General features: G+C 50.5%; 1 protein-coding gene across 1 annotated transcript; it reads left to right on the top strand.

Moving 5' to 3' along the window:
- CNPY3 (canopy FGF signaling regulator 3) lies at positions 1 to 8070 on the top strand. The gene is made up of 6 exons (XM_060110037.1): positions 1 to 357; positions 4155 to 4278; positions 5091 to 5187; positions 6951 to 7073; positions 7309 to 7426; positions 7751 to 8070. The coding sequence occupies exons 1-6, from the start codon at positions 183 to 185 to the stop codon at positions 7969 to 7971; spliced, it is 858 nt and encodes a 285-aa protein (XP_059966020.1). The 5' UTR covers positions 1 to 182; the 3' UTR covers positions 7972 to 8070.
- Positions 8071 to 14281: the final 6211 nt, after the last annotated feature.

The raw sequence follows: 14281 nt of genomic DNA, 5'->3' as shown, positions 1-14281 counted from the left end.
GGTCGGCTCTGGGGGCCGGACGAGGCGGCCTGAAGCGGGAGCAGGCGAGGGCGGGGGGCTCCCCGTTGGCCTGGTTACGCTGAGGCACGTGTGCAGTCCCGGAAGCGGCTCCGGGAAGCTGCCTAGCTCGCGCAGCCGGAGGAAGCGCAGCCGGGTCCGCTCGGGTCGGGTCCGGCTGGGCCATGGAGCTATTACCTGAGCCCGCGTCCCCGCCCCGGCCCGGGCCCAGGCCCCGCTGTCTTCTGCTTCTCCCTTTGCTATTGCTGCTGCTGCTACTCCTGGCGGCCCCGGAGCTGGGCCCGAGGCAGGCGCGAGCAGAGGAGACCGACTGGGTTCGACTGCCCAGCAAATGCGAAGGTGAGGGGGCGGGGCTTGCGGAGAAGCGTCGGGGGATCGAAGGTCCTGGGCTCTCCAGCGGGTCTCCACTCCCTGACCCTGGTATGTGCCTGGCCCTGTGCTGGACGTTGGGGACACAGGGGCGGGCGAGAGTTCAGGTCTCAGTGCACTTGGAGCTCAGAAATCGGTGAAAACAAGCACTTATAATCGGGGTAGTAGATGCCGTGATAAGGGAGGCACAGAACTTTGGGGGCTGGGTGAGGAACATCTAAATCTAGCCCAGAGATGGGGGGAAAGGCTACGTCCAGGAAGCCCTGAACGATTAGGAGTTAGCCGGGTGAAGAGAAGCGAAGCCACAGATGGAGAGGCCTACAAGCAAAGGACAAGTTTGAGGAACTGAAAAGATCCATATGACTGGTCTTGGGGGAAGAAGAGCTTGAGACGCTCCCTTTGTGCCCTCACCGCAACCTACTTTGTGTCACTGGAAGTCTCCCCCACTAGCTGTGAGCTCCTTGAGGGCAGCGACCTTGACTCAGATAGCTATTCACACAGTGCCTAGTAGGCAGCCAGTAGTTGTATTTGGAATAAGTATGAGTGAAGGGGGGTGGGGGTGCTGTGGGTGTGTGGAGGGGGGAGGAGGGTCTGAGCCCAAAGGGGTCACTTTAGGAGAAGAAGAGAGCTTGGGGGAACTTCCTGAGGGAGGAAGATTTTAGGAATATGGGAAAAGAGTAAATCCCAAAGGCTTCCCAAGGTGTGGCACTGGAGAGAGAGAGAAGGAGAGGGCGTGGGAAAGAGAGAAAATAGCGCCAGCACACAAACCAGCGATTCAGGACTGCGAAGGGCCTACCTTTTTTTCCCTCCCCTCTCCATTTCTGTTTCCTCCTCAGGGCTTTACACCCACTCCTTCCTTTTCCCCTCCCTAACCCCAGCCCCCCGCGAAAGTTGGCTATAAATCTGTTGCATCCTAATACAAAGCGTACAGTCGGCCAGAGGTTCCCCAAGCACTGGGAAGTGGGAGTAGTTTGGAAGGCGTAATCTTTTTGTTTGAGAGATTAAAGGTGAGATGCTTCAGAGATGAGCTGACCTCACTGGTGGGCCTCCCAATGTGGATTCTAGCCTCTACTTTCTCCCTTACTGCCTTGAATAGACAGTCAGAGGGTTATGATGCCTTCCTTTCACTCTTCTTTTAGTCATAGCCAACATCTTTTGGGAGTTTCAGTTCCCCTTCTCATTTCCTATCTTATTCTAATACCAAAGAGCCCTTACTGTTTCTCTTATTATTCTCATAGCCTAAGAAGCTCACATTTCTTTTCCTAAGACTCAAAATAGCACAGAGCTGGCAAAGATCTTTAGATCATTCTAGTCCAACCTGATTTTGTAGGTAATTAATACAAATAATTTTAAAGGGATTTTCAGTCATAGGATGGCTTGGCAAACTCCAACCCTTTGGCTCCTCTTAATCATGTATATTTACTTTTACTTACCACTGTGACATCTTTGATATTAAATGCTGACTATCTGGCCAACAAATCCTGCCTCCTGGCTCAGTAGCCTGAGTGGAAGAGGCCTTGGCACAGAGGAAGGAGAACCTGCCCAGAAAAAAGTGGGTGGATGTCCATGAGGATCTGGGGTCTGTGCCATGGGTCTCCTCCAAGTCTGGCTCTGGATGTGACCCCCAGACGGGGTCTTGAAGAGGTAAGGTTTGGAAGAGTTGGGCAGCAAGGTTGTGGTTGATGGGTATAAGAGAGATGAGTTGATGGGTTCCAACCTCCGGGGCCTGGCATAGTGCATGTTGAGGGTGTGGAAGAGGGGGGCACAGGAGCCATAAAAATGATGAGCTTGCACACAGTACAGGACAGAAGAGAGGAGGGAGCCCAGATCGTCCTGGATGGAGAGCCAGGGAGGTGAGACACCCTCAATTAATTGCAGACTCTGAGGTCACTGGCTTACATTTTGTAATTTTCATGTGTTCCAAGTTCTCCAAGCCATCTATTAATGCACATGTTATAAAATTTCACCAAACAAGCCTGCAGGGGATTTATTTGTTTCAGTAGTAAGTTGGTTTCCTCCCCAACTCTGCTGTTGGTGTTATAACAACGCTGATGGCATTTAGCCTGCAGACCATGTTCCACTCGGAGACATCAGAAGCTGCTCGAGCACCAGCACAGTCTCTGTGAGCAATGTTTATCAAGTATCCAACACATACAAAGTTCAAGACTAGGGGAATAAAGAAAAAAATCCAGTACATTATCCTCATTTTGAGTGCCCTTGTAGTCGAATCAGAGAGACACATGAGATGACGGAGGCCCTTAGTGAGAGCATGGATCCTACAGAGTCTCAGAATGAAATCAAGAGCAGGTGGTATTCATCCAGAAGGGCTTCCTGGGGGAGGAGGTTTTTAAGGTGAGGTTAGGAGAATGGACAGACAACCCCTGAAGGGGGACATCATGCACTTTCCTGAAGCCCCAGGCACTGCCCACTTTCAGTGCTAGCACTCCTTATGCAATGGTAATTATTTGTTTACACTTCTCTCTTCTCCATTAGACTGAGTATCTGGAAGGGAGGGACCTTGTTTCTGTCTGTGTATTCCCAGGCAGTGCCTGACACACAGGATTTGCTTAATAACTGTTCGAGGAAGCGTAAGAGGAAATGTGAAAATAAATGAACAAAAACAGTAGAAACAGGCCTGTGGGGGGAATGGAGCAAATTAACTTGGTAGGAATAGAGTGCTCGTGTTGGAACAACATGAAATCAAGAAATAAAACAGCCATGAAAGACATTTTGGGGAGGCTTCCCTGGTGGCACAGTGGTTAAGAACCCACCTGCCAATGCAGGGGACACGAGTTTGAGCCCTGGTCCAGGAAGATCCCACATGCCATGGAGCAGCTAAACCTGTGCACCGCAACTACTGAGCCTGTGCTCTAGAGCCTGTGAGCCACGACTGCTGAGCCCGCATGCCACAACTACTGAAGCCCGTGAGCCTAGAGCCCGTGCTCTGCAACAAGAGAAGCCGCTGCAGTGAGAAGCCCGCGCACCGCAACGAAGAGTAGCCCCCGCCCACCGCAACTAGAGAAAGCCAGTGTGAAGCAAAGAAGACCCAACACAGACAAAAATAAATTAATTAATTTAAAAAAATTTTTAATAAAAGATTTTAAAAAGACATTTGGAGAGCAACTGGGGAAATTTGAATGTGGACTGAGTATTAGATGATATTGGAATTGTTGTTAATCTTCCAAGTATGGTGATTTTTATGGTTAGGTAGGAGAAGGTCCTTGTTCTCAAGAGATGCGTGATGACTTGTTTAGGAGTGATGTAAGTCTACTTACTTTCAGAATGATTTAGCAAAAACAATGTGTATATTGTTGATATCTATTATTATCACATTGCTTTATATTATATATTGGGGAGACAGTGATAAATCACTAACGACTGTTTTTTTGTTTTTACTAACAACTGTTGACTGTGAGTGGAAGGTATATAGTTATTCATTGTACTCTTTCAGCATTTCAGCTTTTCTATATGTTTGAAAATTTTTTAAGTAAAATAAATGATTGTGGGTGTGGGGAGCAGGAAGGAGCTGGGAGAAATGAAGCCAGTAGGAATAAGGGCCAAGTGTGGACAGGGGGCAGTGGATCTTGGAGCCCGCTTTCCCCTACTGAGCTCCATTTGGTGGTCTGGTGCTAACTCCTTTCTGTGCTCCAAGCATTGACTCCACCCAGTCTGGGAGAGGCGTCCACTTGGGTCTGTTTTGCTGGGAGCCAGCTCCCGTCAAAGGCTCAGATGCACTCAGTAGGCTGTGCTGTGTCTCCTTCCCCCAGTGTGTAAATATGTCGCAGTGGAGTTGAAGTCAGCCTTTGAGGAAACTGGCAAGACCAAGGAAGTGATTGACATGGGCTATGGCATCCTGGACCGGAAGACCTCAGGAGTCAAATACACCAAGTCGTAAGTGAAGTGGTAGGGAGGGGGGCACTGGCCTGGTCTGCTTTTTCCTCGAGGCATCAGCAGCTTGAAGTTCCCTTCTCCCTTCTGGCTAGGCAGACCCACCAAAGGGAGGCAGCTCTGAGACCTAAGTTTGCCCACTGGTTCTACCCCCATTGTGTGGCCTCCGTAAATCCCTGAATGCCTCTGGGCTTCACATTCCTCATCTGTAAAAGCAAGACTGTTGGACCTTATCAGTGATTCCCAGGCTCTTGGATTTTACGGATTAATTTTTTTAAATATAGGATTACTGGGGAATTCCCTGGCGGTCCAGTAGTTAGGACTGGGAGCTTTCACTGCCATGGCCTGGGTTCAATCCCTGGTCAGGAAACTAAGATCCTGCAACCCTCACAGCGTGGCCTAAGGAAAAAAAAAAAAAGATTACCAACTTTTAACTTTGCCAGGTATAAATATTAAAAACAAACCAAAAAACACTTCCATCAGCTATGATCATCCTTTCAAAATGAAGTGATATCCTAACATCAAATTTTAATACATTTTGCTTTATTTTTTAAAAATATACTGAATCATTTAGCTTTATTAAAACAAAACAAAACAAAACTTCCTTCCCGTAGAGCTGTTAAAAGTGTGTCTCTCTGGTCTGTGTTCCGGCATTTCAGAGCCCCCCCCCCCACAGGTGACCTATCTTCCTTCCAGCTCTGCCTTCCCGTTGGTGAGATGTGCAGATGTTGGGGTGGCAGGGCTGGAGGGACAGACCACTACTCCACCGGGGTGAGGAGGGGCACTCAGGCCCTCTCGTGCTGCTATCTTGGCAGGGACTTACGGTTAATCGAAGTCACTGAGACCATTTGCAAGCGGCTCCTGGACTACAGTCTACACAAGGAGAGGACTGGCAGCAACCGATTTGCCAAGGTTGGGTTTGTGCTGGCCCTTCATCCCCACCGGGGCCAGGCTGCATGTTTAAGTGTGTCTGCTGGTCTGGGTGCCACTGGAAGATCGTGCCCTGGGAGCATCCCTCCTCGGTCTCTCCCCATTCTTCATCCGTTGCTGTTGGCACCCCTCCCCTTCTGAGCAGCCTGACTTTTCAGTGGCAGTGGGCACATCCCTGATGGTCTGGGCCTGCCCACTGGGGTCTTGCCTCAGCCCCAGATAGAAATGCTCCCGGGTGGCAGCCCCCTCGGAGGCCTAAGCACTTGCACAGAGAGAACTCGGGCTGTGCCGAATTGTGAGGGTTTAGAGGAGATGTCAGAAGACTCGGGGGGCGGTGACTGCCACGTCCCTCCTCTGGGCCCACAGGGCCCCTACCTGGACCTCCATCATGGTGCCTTTGTGACATTTATTGTGCTTACTGTGTACACGAATGCTTCTCTCCCTGGAGAATGAGCTTTCTTGCAACAAGGCCCACGTTTCTTTGTCTCTGCATCTTCCATGTTTGGTAGGAGAGTTGTCTCCCACATTTCTCCACCTAAGTACCCTTATAGCAAAGGAGATCCATCAGAAACCCCTGGGAAACCTAGATGAATAGTATCAAACCACAGAAGTCTTAGATTTTATCTTTATAATTGGTGTTAATGTTGTACTTGGTAATAAATCCATGTTTAATGTAAAAATGTTTAACATTATTTTCCATAGCAAAAAAATTAGAACCAACCTAACCATTCACCAGTGGTTAAATAAATCAGTGTGGCCGTTCAGTAGGCCATTTTGCAAAGTGTAAAACGAAGAATGAGATAGCTTTTTATGAACTGAACTAAGATCATCTCCAAAGTATATTATTAAGTGAAAAAGGCAAGGTGCCGAATGGTGTGTATGATACATACTGCTGCTTGTGTAAAAAGTGGGGGTGGAAGAGAGGATATATTTGTGTGTATATTTGCTTCTAGTCACGTGCATGATCTCTGGAAAGACAGAGGAGAAATAGATAGTGTGTTGTCTCCGTGGAGAAGAATATTTTTTATGCAACCAAGAGTCCTCCCTGCTTCGCCTGTGCCTCTTCCCCTCAAGGAAAGACACAAGCCATAGGAAGAACCGAAGCAGGGAGTGGGCCTGGATATGGGGGAGGCCACAATGAGAGGAAGGAGCCAAGACCAACTTATTTCCTGGAAAAGGAGTATTTGTCCAAAGGGCCTGAGGGCAACAGCAGACTTTTTTGGTTTTTGGGTTTTTAAATAAATTTATTTATTTTTATCTGTGTTGGGTCTTCGTTGATGCACATGGGCTTTCTCTAGTTGCAGCGAGCGGGGGCTACTCTTCATTGCGGTGTGCCAGTTTCTCATTGCGGTGGCTTCTCTTGTTGCGGAGCATGGGCTCTAGAGCACAGGCTCAGTAGTTGTGGCACATGGGCTTAGTTGCTCCATGGCATGTGGTATCTTCCCAGACCAGGGCTTGAACCCGTGTCCCCTGCATTGGCAGGCAGATTCCTAACCACTGCGCCACCAGGGAAGCCCCAGCAGACCTTTTGGAAAGGAGGAGTGTGGGGAGGCGGGACAGGGCGTGTGTGTGGAGGGGTTGTGGGATGCAGGCCTCAAAGAGGGGAGGGGAAGGTCAGGACAAGTGTGAGAAGCTATAGGGGGTCTTGACTTCCAACTGGGTCCTTGGGCCTCCAGCTCCACCGGGAGAGGAGGAGGCAGGGAGAGGAAGGGTCTCTGCCTCTCATGTCCGGTCGCCTCTTCCAGGGCATGTCGGAGACCTTTGAGACGCTACACAACCTGGTGCACAAAGGGGTCAAGGTGGTGATGGACATCCCCTACGAGCTGTGGAACGAGACCTCTGCGGAGGTGGCTGACCTCAAGAAGCAGGTACGGACCCCTCGGCCCTCAGAGGCCAGCTGTGCCCCACAGAGCTGGGTGGTGGGGGGTCCTCGGCTGAGGAAGGCCACCAGGAGCCGGGGGACCGTGGTCAAGTCGTTTCACCCCTCTGGCTGCAGCCTCCTCGGGAATCAGCCACCAGCCTGGTGGGCGGCGGGGCTCGGCTGGGCTCCTCGGGGAGAAGTCGGCGCCAGGCTTTGCCAACGCGAGGCGTTGTGGTTAACAGTGTGACGTGCTGGTGGAGGAGTTTGAGGAGGTGATCGAGGACTGGTACAGGAACCACCAGGAAGAGGACCTGACTCAGTTCCTCTGCGCCAATCACGTGCTGAAGGGCAAGGATACCAGTGAGTCTGAGGGCATGTTGGCCCTCGATCGTGTTGTTTGCCTCCCCCTCAGGGGACGTGGGTAGGGGGAGGACGGAAAAGAAATAAGAAGTGGGGGCATCGTAGCATCTGTCCTCAGGGAGCTGGATGGGACAGGGTGGGGTCAAGGCCTGACATGCCCGGTGCAGAGTAACGTGCGGATGCCTCAGATGCCCCAAAACGGGCCTGGGGCCACAGCAAGGCAGAGCTGGGACCCGTTCCAGTCGCCGCCCCCAGTGGCTCCGCAGCCAGTTCTCCTCACCCAGCAAAGCCATCTGTTGACGGTGTCTCTCCTCCTTGCCCCAGGCTGCCTGGCAGAGCGGTGGTCTGGCAAGAAGGGGGACACAGCCGCCCTGGGGGGCAAGAAATCCAAGAAGAGCAGCAGGGCCAAGGCCTCGGGTGGCAGCAGCGGTGGCAGCAAACAGAGGAAGGAGCTGGGTGGCCTCGAGGGAGACCCCAGCCCCGAGGAGGACGAGGGCATCCAGAAGGCTTCCCCCCTCACCCGCGGCCCCCCCGAGGAGCTCTGAGCCTAACTCAGCGCTCCTGCTGACCCAGAGCCCTGACCTGGGAGCTGAAGGATCTGGGCCCTGCCTCTGGCAGACAGAGCGGCACCGGGCTTCAGCTGTGCCTGCCTGGGCTGCGCCTCTTCTGCCACAGACGGACTCCAGCCCTGGAAGAACTCAGATCAGCTGCAGGCAGCCCAGGCTGGCCTTTTCCCTCTGCCCAGCGTTCCTCTCCTGACCCAGACTTCAGGTGGGCTCTGCGCTCTCAGGACTGCCCAGGACTCCAGTGTGAACTCGGGCAGGCAGGTGTTGAGCTGGGCCCCGGGACTGGGGCTCCAGAGCCCCGCACGCCCTCGCTCCTCCGGCACTGACACCGGGAAGCAAGACTGAGGCCCCAGCTCCTCCTCTCTGCACCCACCCCTCCTGTGGACACCTTGCACTCTGCCTGGCCCTGCCCAGGGCTCACAGAGTAAAAACCTTTCGGCCTTTTTCCGTTGGATTTCTGAGTCCTTTTCAGCCCCTCAGAGGGGCCTGGAGCCCCCTGTGGCTCTTCCCTGCCCCTCACCTTCCAGCCTTGGGGGCTGAGGATGGGAGGCTGTTCCCATCCTCCCATCACTGAGGCCGAACCTGCTGACTGTGGGGAAAGCAAGTGCAGGGAGGGCCCGGGGGGGCTGGGGCGAGGGGTGAGCCTTGGGTATGCGGTGGGGCCAGGCACAGTGCTCCGGTGCTGCCCCTCAGCTGCTCTTGGTCTCCCCGAGCCCCCCAGGCCGGGAGGGGCCTCACTTGTGCCCTGGCACCTGGCTGCCCTCATTCCTTCCCTCCCTCCCGCCTCTCCTCTCCCCGCCACCAAGGCCTTCCCGTTGGTTGTGTAAGGTGTACGCCAGTGACCCCACCAGCTCCCGCCCCTCGTCTCTACCTCCGCCTGGCCCTGCCTGTTGGTCTTGAACCTTGTTCCCTGATGACCACACCTGACCACTCCATGCTTCCCAGCTGTTGTGCCCGGAGCCCGCAGGGGAGGGAGGACACCCCCCAGTCCCCCCAGAACAGCTGGTTGCACCATATTCTCTGGGAGTAGGGGAGAAACAGGAAGGCTGGCCTCTGGGGAGAAGGGATGGGAGGCTCCGGCACCTCCCTGTCTGTCCTGAAGGCAGAGATCTGTGGTGGGTCAGAAGCATTAGTGGTGACAGCTGCGAGTACTCAGTGCTTTAACCCTGCAGTGCACTCGGGTGGGTGCTGTTAGCCCCGTTTTGTAGAAGAGGGAACTGAGGCTCAAGTCACAGGACACGCTCGAAGTCCTGTTGACAGTGGCACAGCTGCACGCGGACCCTGGCTTTGAGACCCCAGCCCACTGTATTCCCGCAGCCCCAGGGCCCCTCTCCCAACACCTGGCATCGGCCATGTGATTCGCATTGAACTGGTTTGGTTTCTTGCCCGTAACCCATGCCCACCAACAAGTCTCTTTTAGAAGGAAAATAGGACGCAACCCCTGCTTCTAGAAAGGAGAGAAGGGTGGAGGTTCCCGCCAGCGCTGCGCCCACACCACATCCCCTGAGCACCCGCACCCAGTCTCCCTCACACTCCAGGCTGGGCCCAGCAGGTAGGAGGGGTCACTGCTGAGGTGCCCCAGAAGGATTTTCCCAGCTTCTGGCAAAAAGGCTCTGGGGTCCCCACAACTGGGGCTCAGCCCCTCCCCCCTCCCCAGGGCTGGGAACACCAAGGCCATAGAGAGTGGAGCAAATTGGAAGCTGCTTCTCTGGCCCATGAGGCTTAGAACAGGCCCTTGGAGGACGATACTTTTTAGTCTAGCGCCCCCCTCCCCATCTCCAGCGCTGATACTGGCGCCTGTTGAAGGGGCTATGGGCAGAGATTCCAGCCTAGACCGTGGTCCCATCCTGGACTCTGGTCTGAGCATAGGAGGTGACTGCGGGGGTCCGGGATTGGAACCCAGGGCTGGGGAACCATTTGCAGGCCCCTGGACTGTCTAGGATTTGGTGGACAGTCTCTGACCACCCCTATCCTGTCACTAACCCACAGCACTTCAATACTTGGCTTAGGTCTGTCCCCAGAGCTTCACTGTCCTTAGAATAGGATGAGACAAAGACCTATCCCCTTACTGGGGTGTTGGCCCAGGGGCCCAATCCCAGGCCTAGGCCCAGACCAGAGGGAGGGCAGCGCTGTGACTGCTTTGCTCTTTGACCTGTGGCTGCTGCAGGATGAGTGCCCTCACTTGCCCCCCATTCCCCACAAGGCCAGGCATGTTGCACACTCACTAGCTCTCCACGCACCCATCCCAGCAGGCAGCTTCGCCCTGGCCCAGCCTAGAAAAGAAAGAAGGCAGGATCTGGCTTCCCAGGTTTTTCTTTTCCTCTCCCCACCACACACACAAGCCTTTCTGAACTGGAGTACTGCCTCCCACTTTCCCATAAGGTGAGGGGTCTGGCTGAGCTCTAGTGAACCTGATTTCAGTCCCTTTGTTAGAAACCCAATTAGAACGGGGTCTCCTACCCTCACCTGGACATGAGAGTCACTTGGATGCTTGTTAAACATACAGATGGGCCCCCCTCAGACTTGCTGGGTTGGGGATCTAGGAGTCTGTGTGGGTCCTAAGATGAGGCCAGCTGGAACCCACTCCACCAGGAGAAATTCGGGTGTTGTGCTAAGAGGGGCCAAGACCTCAATGAAGCCACACTGGAAGGAAGTCTTGTCCTCAGAAACATGAATTATCAGAACCCCAGAGGGGATCTGTCTCTCTTTTGGAGACTTTAATCATCCAGAACCACAAAGGCTGATGGACAAACCACAAGGCCAGTTTGTTCCAGTTCAATGACAGTCAAGTCTCAGGGGTTGGGGTTCAGTAGCCTCAGAAGTGGCTGCATCGGGGCCTCTGTGTATTCGTTTTAAGGAACAGCTCCTAGGAGGCAGGCTCCTCTATTTCCAAGTTCCTGGGTGGTATTTTCATGCAACATCTTTTCACAAGTTGGAAAGTGGTGCTTTTCACACCTTTGACTCCCATCTGTCAGAAAGTTGTTTTAATAAAAGTTTTGTTAGAATAAGACACTTGACTGCCAGAATTCCTGCCAGAAAATGATAATAAGTATACAAGCCCATGAGGTTTGCAGTTTGAATGGAAGCCCTTTAAATAAGGACACCTTGTGCAGTTCACAACTTGTCCACATGTGCACAGCAGCCCTAAATCACTTTAGTTCACAGGTACGAACAAAATTCTTCATATCTTTGATCTTGAAAGAAAAACACATTTTTTCGTGATAGGTGCATGGTCCATGCCTAACTGGTTTGTGGAAGGACTCTGTACTAATCCTAGCAGAAGGGCCAGCTGAATCCCTCTTGAACATCCACTGATGGCCTGGTTTGCACTATTAAGAAACTTCACTGGAATAATAATAGTAGCCACTGTTTTTTGAGTGCATATTACTATGTGGCAAGCACAGCTCTACATGCTTTAGTTAACTCATTTAATACAGCTGTGATCCACACAAGGCCATGGATTTTTAAACACGTTATCAAAGTAAAATATACAGAAAAGTACACATAAGTGTAAGCTCAATGAATTTTTACAAGCTGAACACCAAAGTCACCAGCATGCAGATTGTGAAACATTATTACCATCACTCCAGAAACATCCCCCACACACCCTACAAAAAGAACAGGGATTTTTGTCTACTTTGTTCACTGCTATATTCCCAGTGCTTAGTACAGCGGTGCCTGGCACAGAGTAGCTGCTTTCCCCCCCACCGCCGGCCATACCACAGGGCTTGTGGGATCTTAGTTCCCAGACCAGGGATTGAACCCGGGCCCTCGGCAGTGAAAGCTCAGAGTCCTAACCCCTGGAATGCCAGGGAATTCCAAGAGTAGCTGCTTAATATCTGTTGAATGAATGGAGCACAGAAAGGTTATACAACTTGCCCAGGTCACACATTTAGGAAGTGGCCCAGCCAGGTTTTGAACCCAGATGGAATGGCTTCAGTGCCCCGGGGCATAGCCTCCATGCCATAGAATCTTGCAGCCATAGCTGGTTGGCTCATCCACCATCCTCCCCTTAGACATGGCTCTCTCTTCTAGAAAGCAGACCAGCTGCTGTCCACTAGTCTATTTATGTCCTCAGAGTTTAAGGTTGGACATGCAGTTAGGAGTGAATTAACCTTCAAGTTTTTCTCCCCTTTCAAAGTTTACAGTTGTGTATAGCTTAAAGGCAGCTTGACCTTTAACGTTGCCCTCAAGAGCTGGCTTCTCTTTACAATTTCTTTAAGAGGAATCCGATTTTACTCATTCTTTCTTTAAAAGTGTACTCTCCATCTATCAAGTTTATACAGGCCAACAGAGCTTAAACTTCTGCTAAAATGGGTGTGATTCTCTACAGGAGATGTAGCTGCACATTGAGACCTGAGAAGTGGGCCAACCCCATCACCAGCTCCAGGGGTGGCAACATCTCCTACCATCATTACTTTTCTAAAATAGAAAAGGTTCTCTGTCCGAAAAACAAAACAAAACAAGACACTCAAAAAGCCAGGTGTGGGAATTCCCTGGCGGTCCAGTGGTTAAGACTCCGCACTTCCACCACAGGGGGTGCGGGTTCCATCCCTGGTCCAGGAACTAAGATCCCACATGCCATGCAGCCAAAAATGTAAAAAAAAAAAAAAAAGAAAGAAAGAAAAGTAATATAGCCACCATTAATCAGTGTTATAACCCACCAATATAGGGACCAATTTTATACTCATTTGATGAGGCTTTATTAAAGCAGATGAGTCATATCATATATTGAAAAGGCTAAAAAAGGATCCATTGTAATAAATCTGCTAGCAGAGTTCATGTGGGTGGGTGGCATCCCAATGGTCAATCTGGACAGATAATCAGCAGAGAAGAGTTTTTTCCAGCGGCTTGGACTAGAGTTTGGAAATTGGCAGCCCTCCTCTGAGCAATGTATTTCTACCTGTTCTGAATCAAAACAAAACCAGCCAGAATGTCTTCCATTTGTAGTTATTGTATATACATAATTCATAATTCTAAGATTTTAATGTGTCCTCAAATAGGTATAGCCTTGGAGTTTGTCCAGTTGCAGCCATGTTCCCAACCTAAAATCTCTTTGCAAACATATTATACATTTGGGGATGAAGAATTTAGTCTTTTCAGCCTGTTGCAAATAATAAGCATTGCATTTACAAAATATCACCTAGGGCTTCCCTGGTGGCACAGTGGTTGGGAGTCCGCCTGCCAATGCAGGGGACATGGGTTCGAGCCCTGGTCCGGGAGGATCCCACATGCTACGGAGCAACTAAGCCCCGTGCTCCACGGCTGCTGAGCCTGCGCTCTGGAGCCCGCAAGCCACAACTACTGAGGCCCGCGCGCCTAGAGCCCGTGCTCTGCAGCGGGAGAAGCCACCACAATGAGAAGCCGGCCCACCACAACGAAGAGTAGCTCCCGCTCAGCACAACTAGAGAAAGCCCAGGTGCAGCAACGAAGACTCAACACAGCCAAAAATAAATAAATAAAATAAATAAGCTTGCTGATTTCTAAAAAAAAAAAAAATCACCTATTCTTATTTTCAGCTAAGTCAAACTGTAAATCGATTTATATTCTGTGACCTTCTCTTCCATGGCCCAGGGTTATCTAAATTTGGGTTTGGGTTATCTAAAATTCACATAGAGTAACCAAGTAAAACAAAAGGCGGTTTTGATATATTTCAGTGGGTAGAAGACATGGACAAACAACCTAGCAATGAAGGACTGCAATTACTTGGTACATTTTGGTGGTAATTAAAGAAGATTACAACAATTAAATACAACTTTCTACCCAATGAAATATCAGTGAATACTATCTTCACGTAGAGAAGGTTGAAACAAACATTTGTTTTGCGTGACAGCATCAATTAATAGAAAACTTTCATTTGGAAAATAATTTCATCATAACCATCCTCATGTTCACTCTTCTGAAAAATTGTGGCAGCATCTTAAATGTTCAGAGCTTGGGGAGTGAGTAAACAAGTTGCAGCACATCCTCTCAGTGTAGCCAAAAAATGCTTAAGGCCAAGTAATTTATGGTCAAGAGAAGAAAATATGCTTTTGATAGTTAAAAGCAAAAAAAAAAAAAAAAAGAAAAAGAAAAATGGTCCATGCAATTCCATGTGTACTGTGATCTCGACGTTTTTTTTTAAATGCCTCTGGATGAGAAAGAAATCAAATAATTACTAACTTCAGGACAAAAATCTTGTCTTTGAAATGATGAGTACGTTTAGAAGCTATTCACAACCTATATATTTTTTTAAAAAACCAAGTTTACCATCAGCATTCATATTATTTTAAAAAATCATATTATAAAC

This window comes from Mesoplodon densirostris, chromosome 10 (genome assembly GCF_025265405.1).
Source record: "Mesoplodon densirostris isolate mMesDen1 chromosome 10, mMesDen1 primary haplotype, whole genome shotgun sequence".
NCBI lineage: Eukaryota > Metazoa > Chordata > Mammalia > Artiodactyla > Ziphiidae > Mesoplodon > Mesoplodon densirostris.
This window is presented reverse-complemented; position numbering and strand designations above follow the sequence as displayed.

Coding starts and splice junctions, on each gene's coding strand:
- CNPY3 (XM_060110037.1), top strand. CDS start 183: ATGGAGCTATTACCTGAGCCCGCGTCCCCGCCCCGGCCCGGGCCCAGG. Junction 358..4,154: donor ACTGCCCAGCAAATGCGAAG/GTGAGGGGGCGG, acceptor TCCTTCCCCCAG/TGTGTAAATATGTCGCAGTG. Junction 7,427..7,750: donor GCTGAAGGGCAAGGATACCA/GTGAGTCTGAGG, acceptor TCCTTGCCCCAG/GCTGCCTGGCAGAGCGGTGG.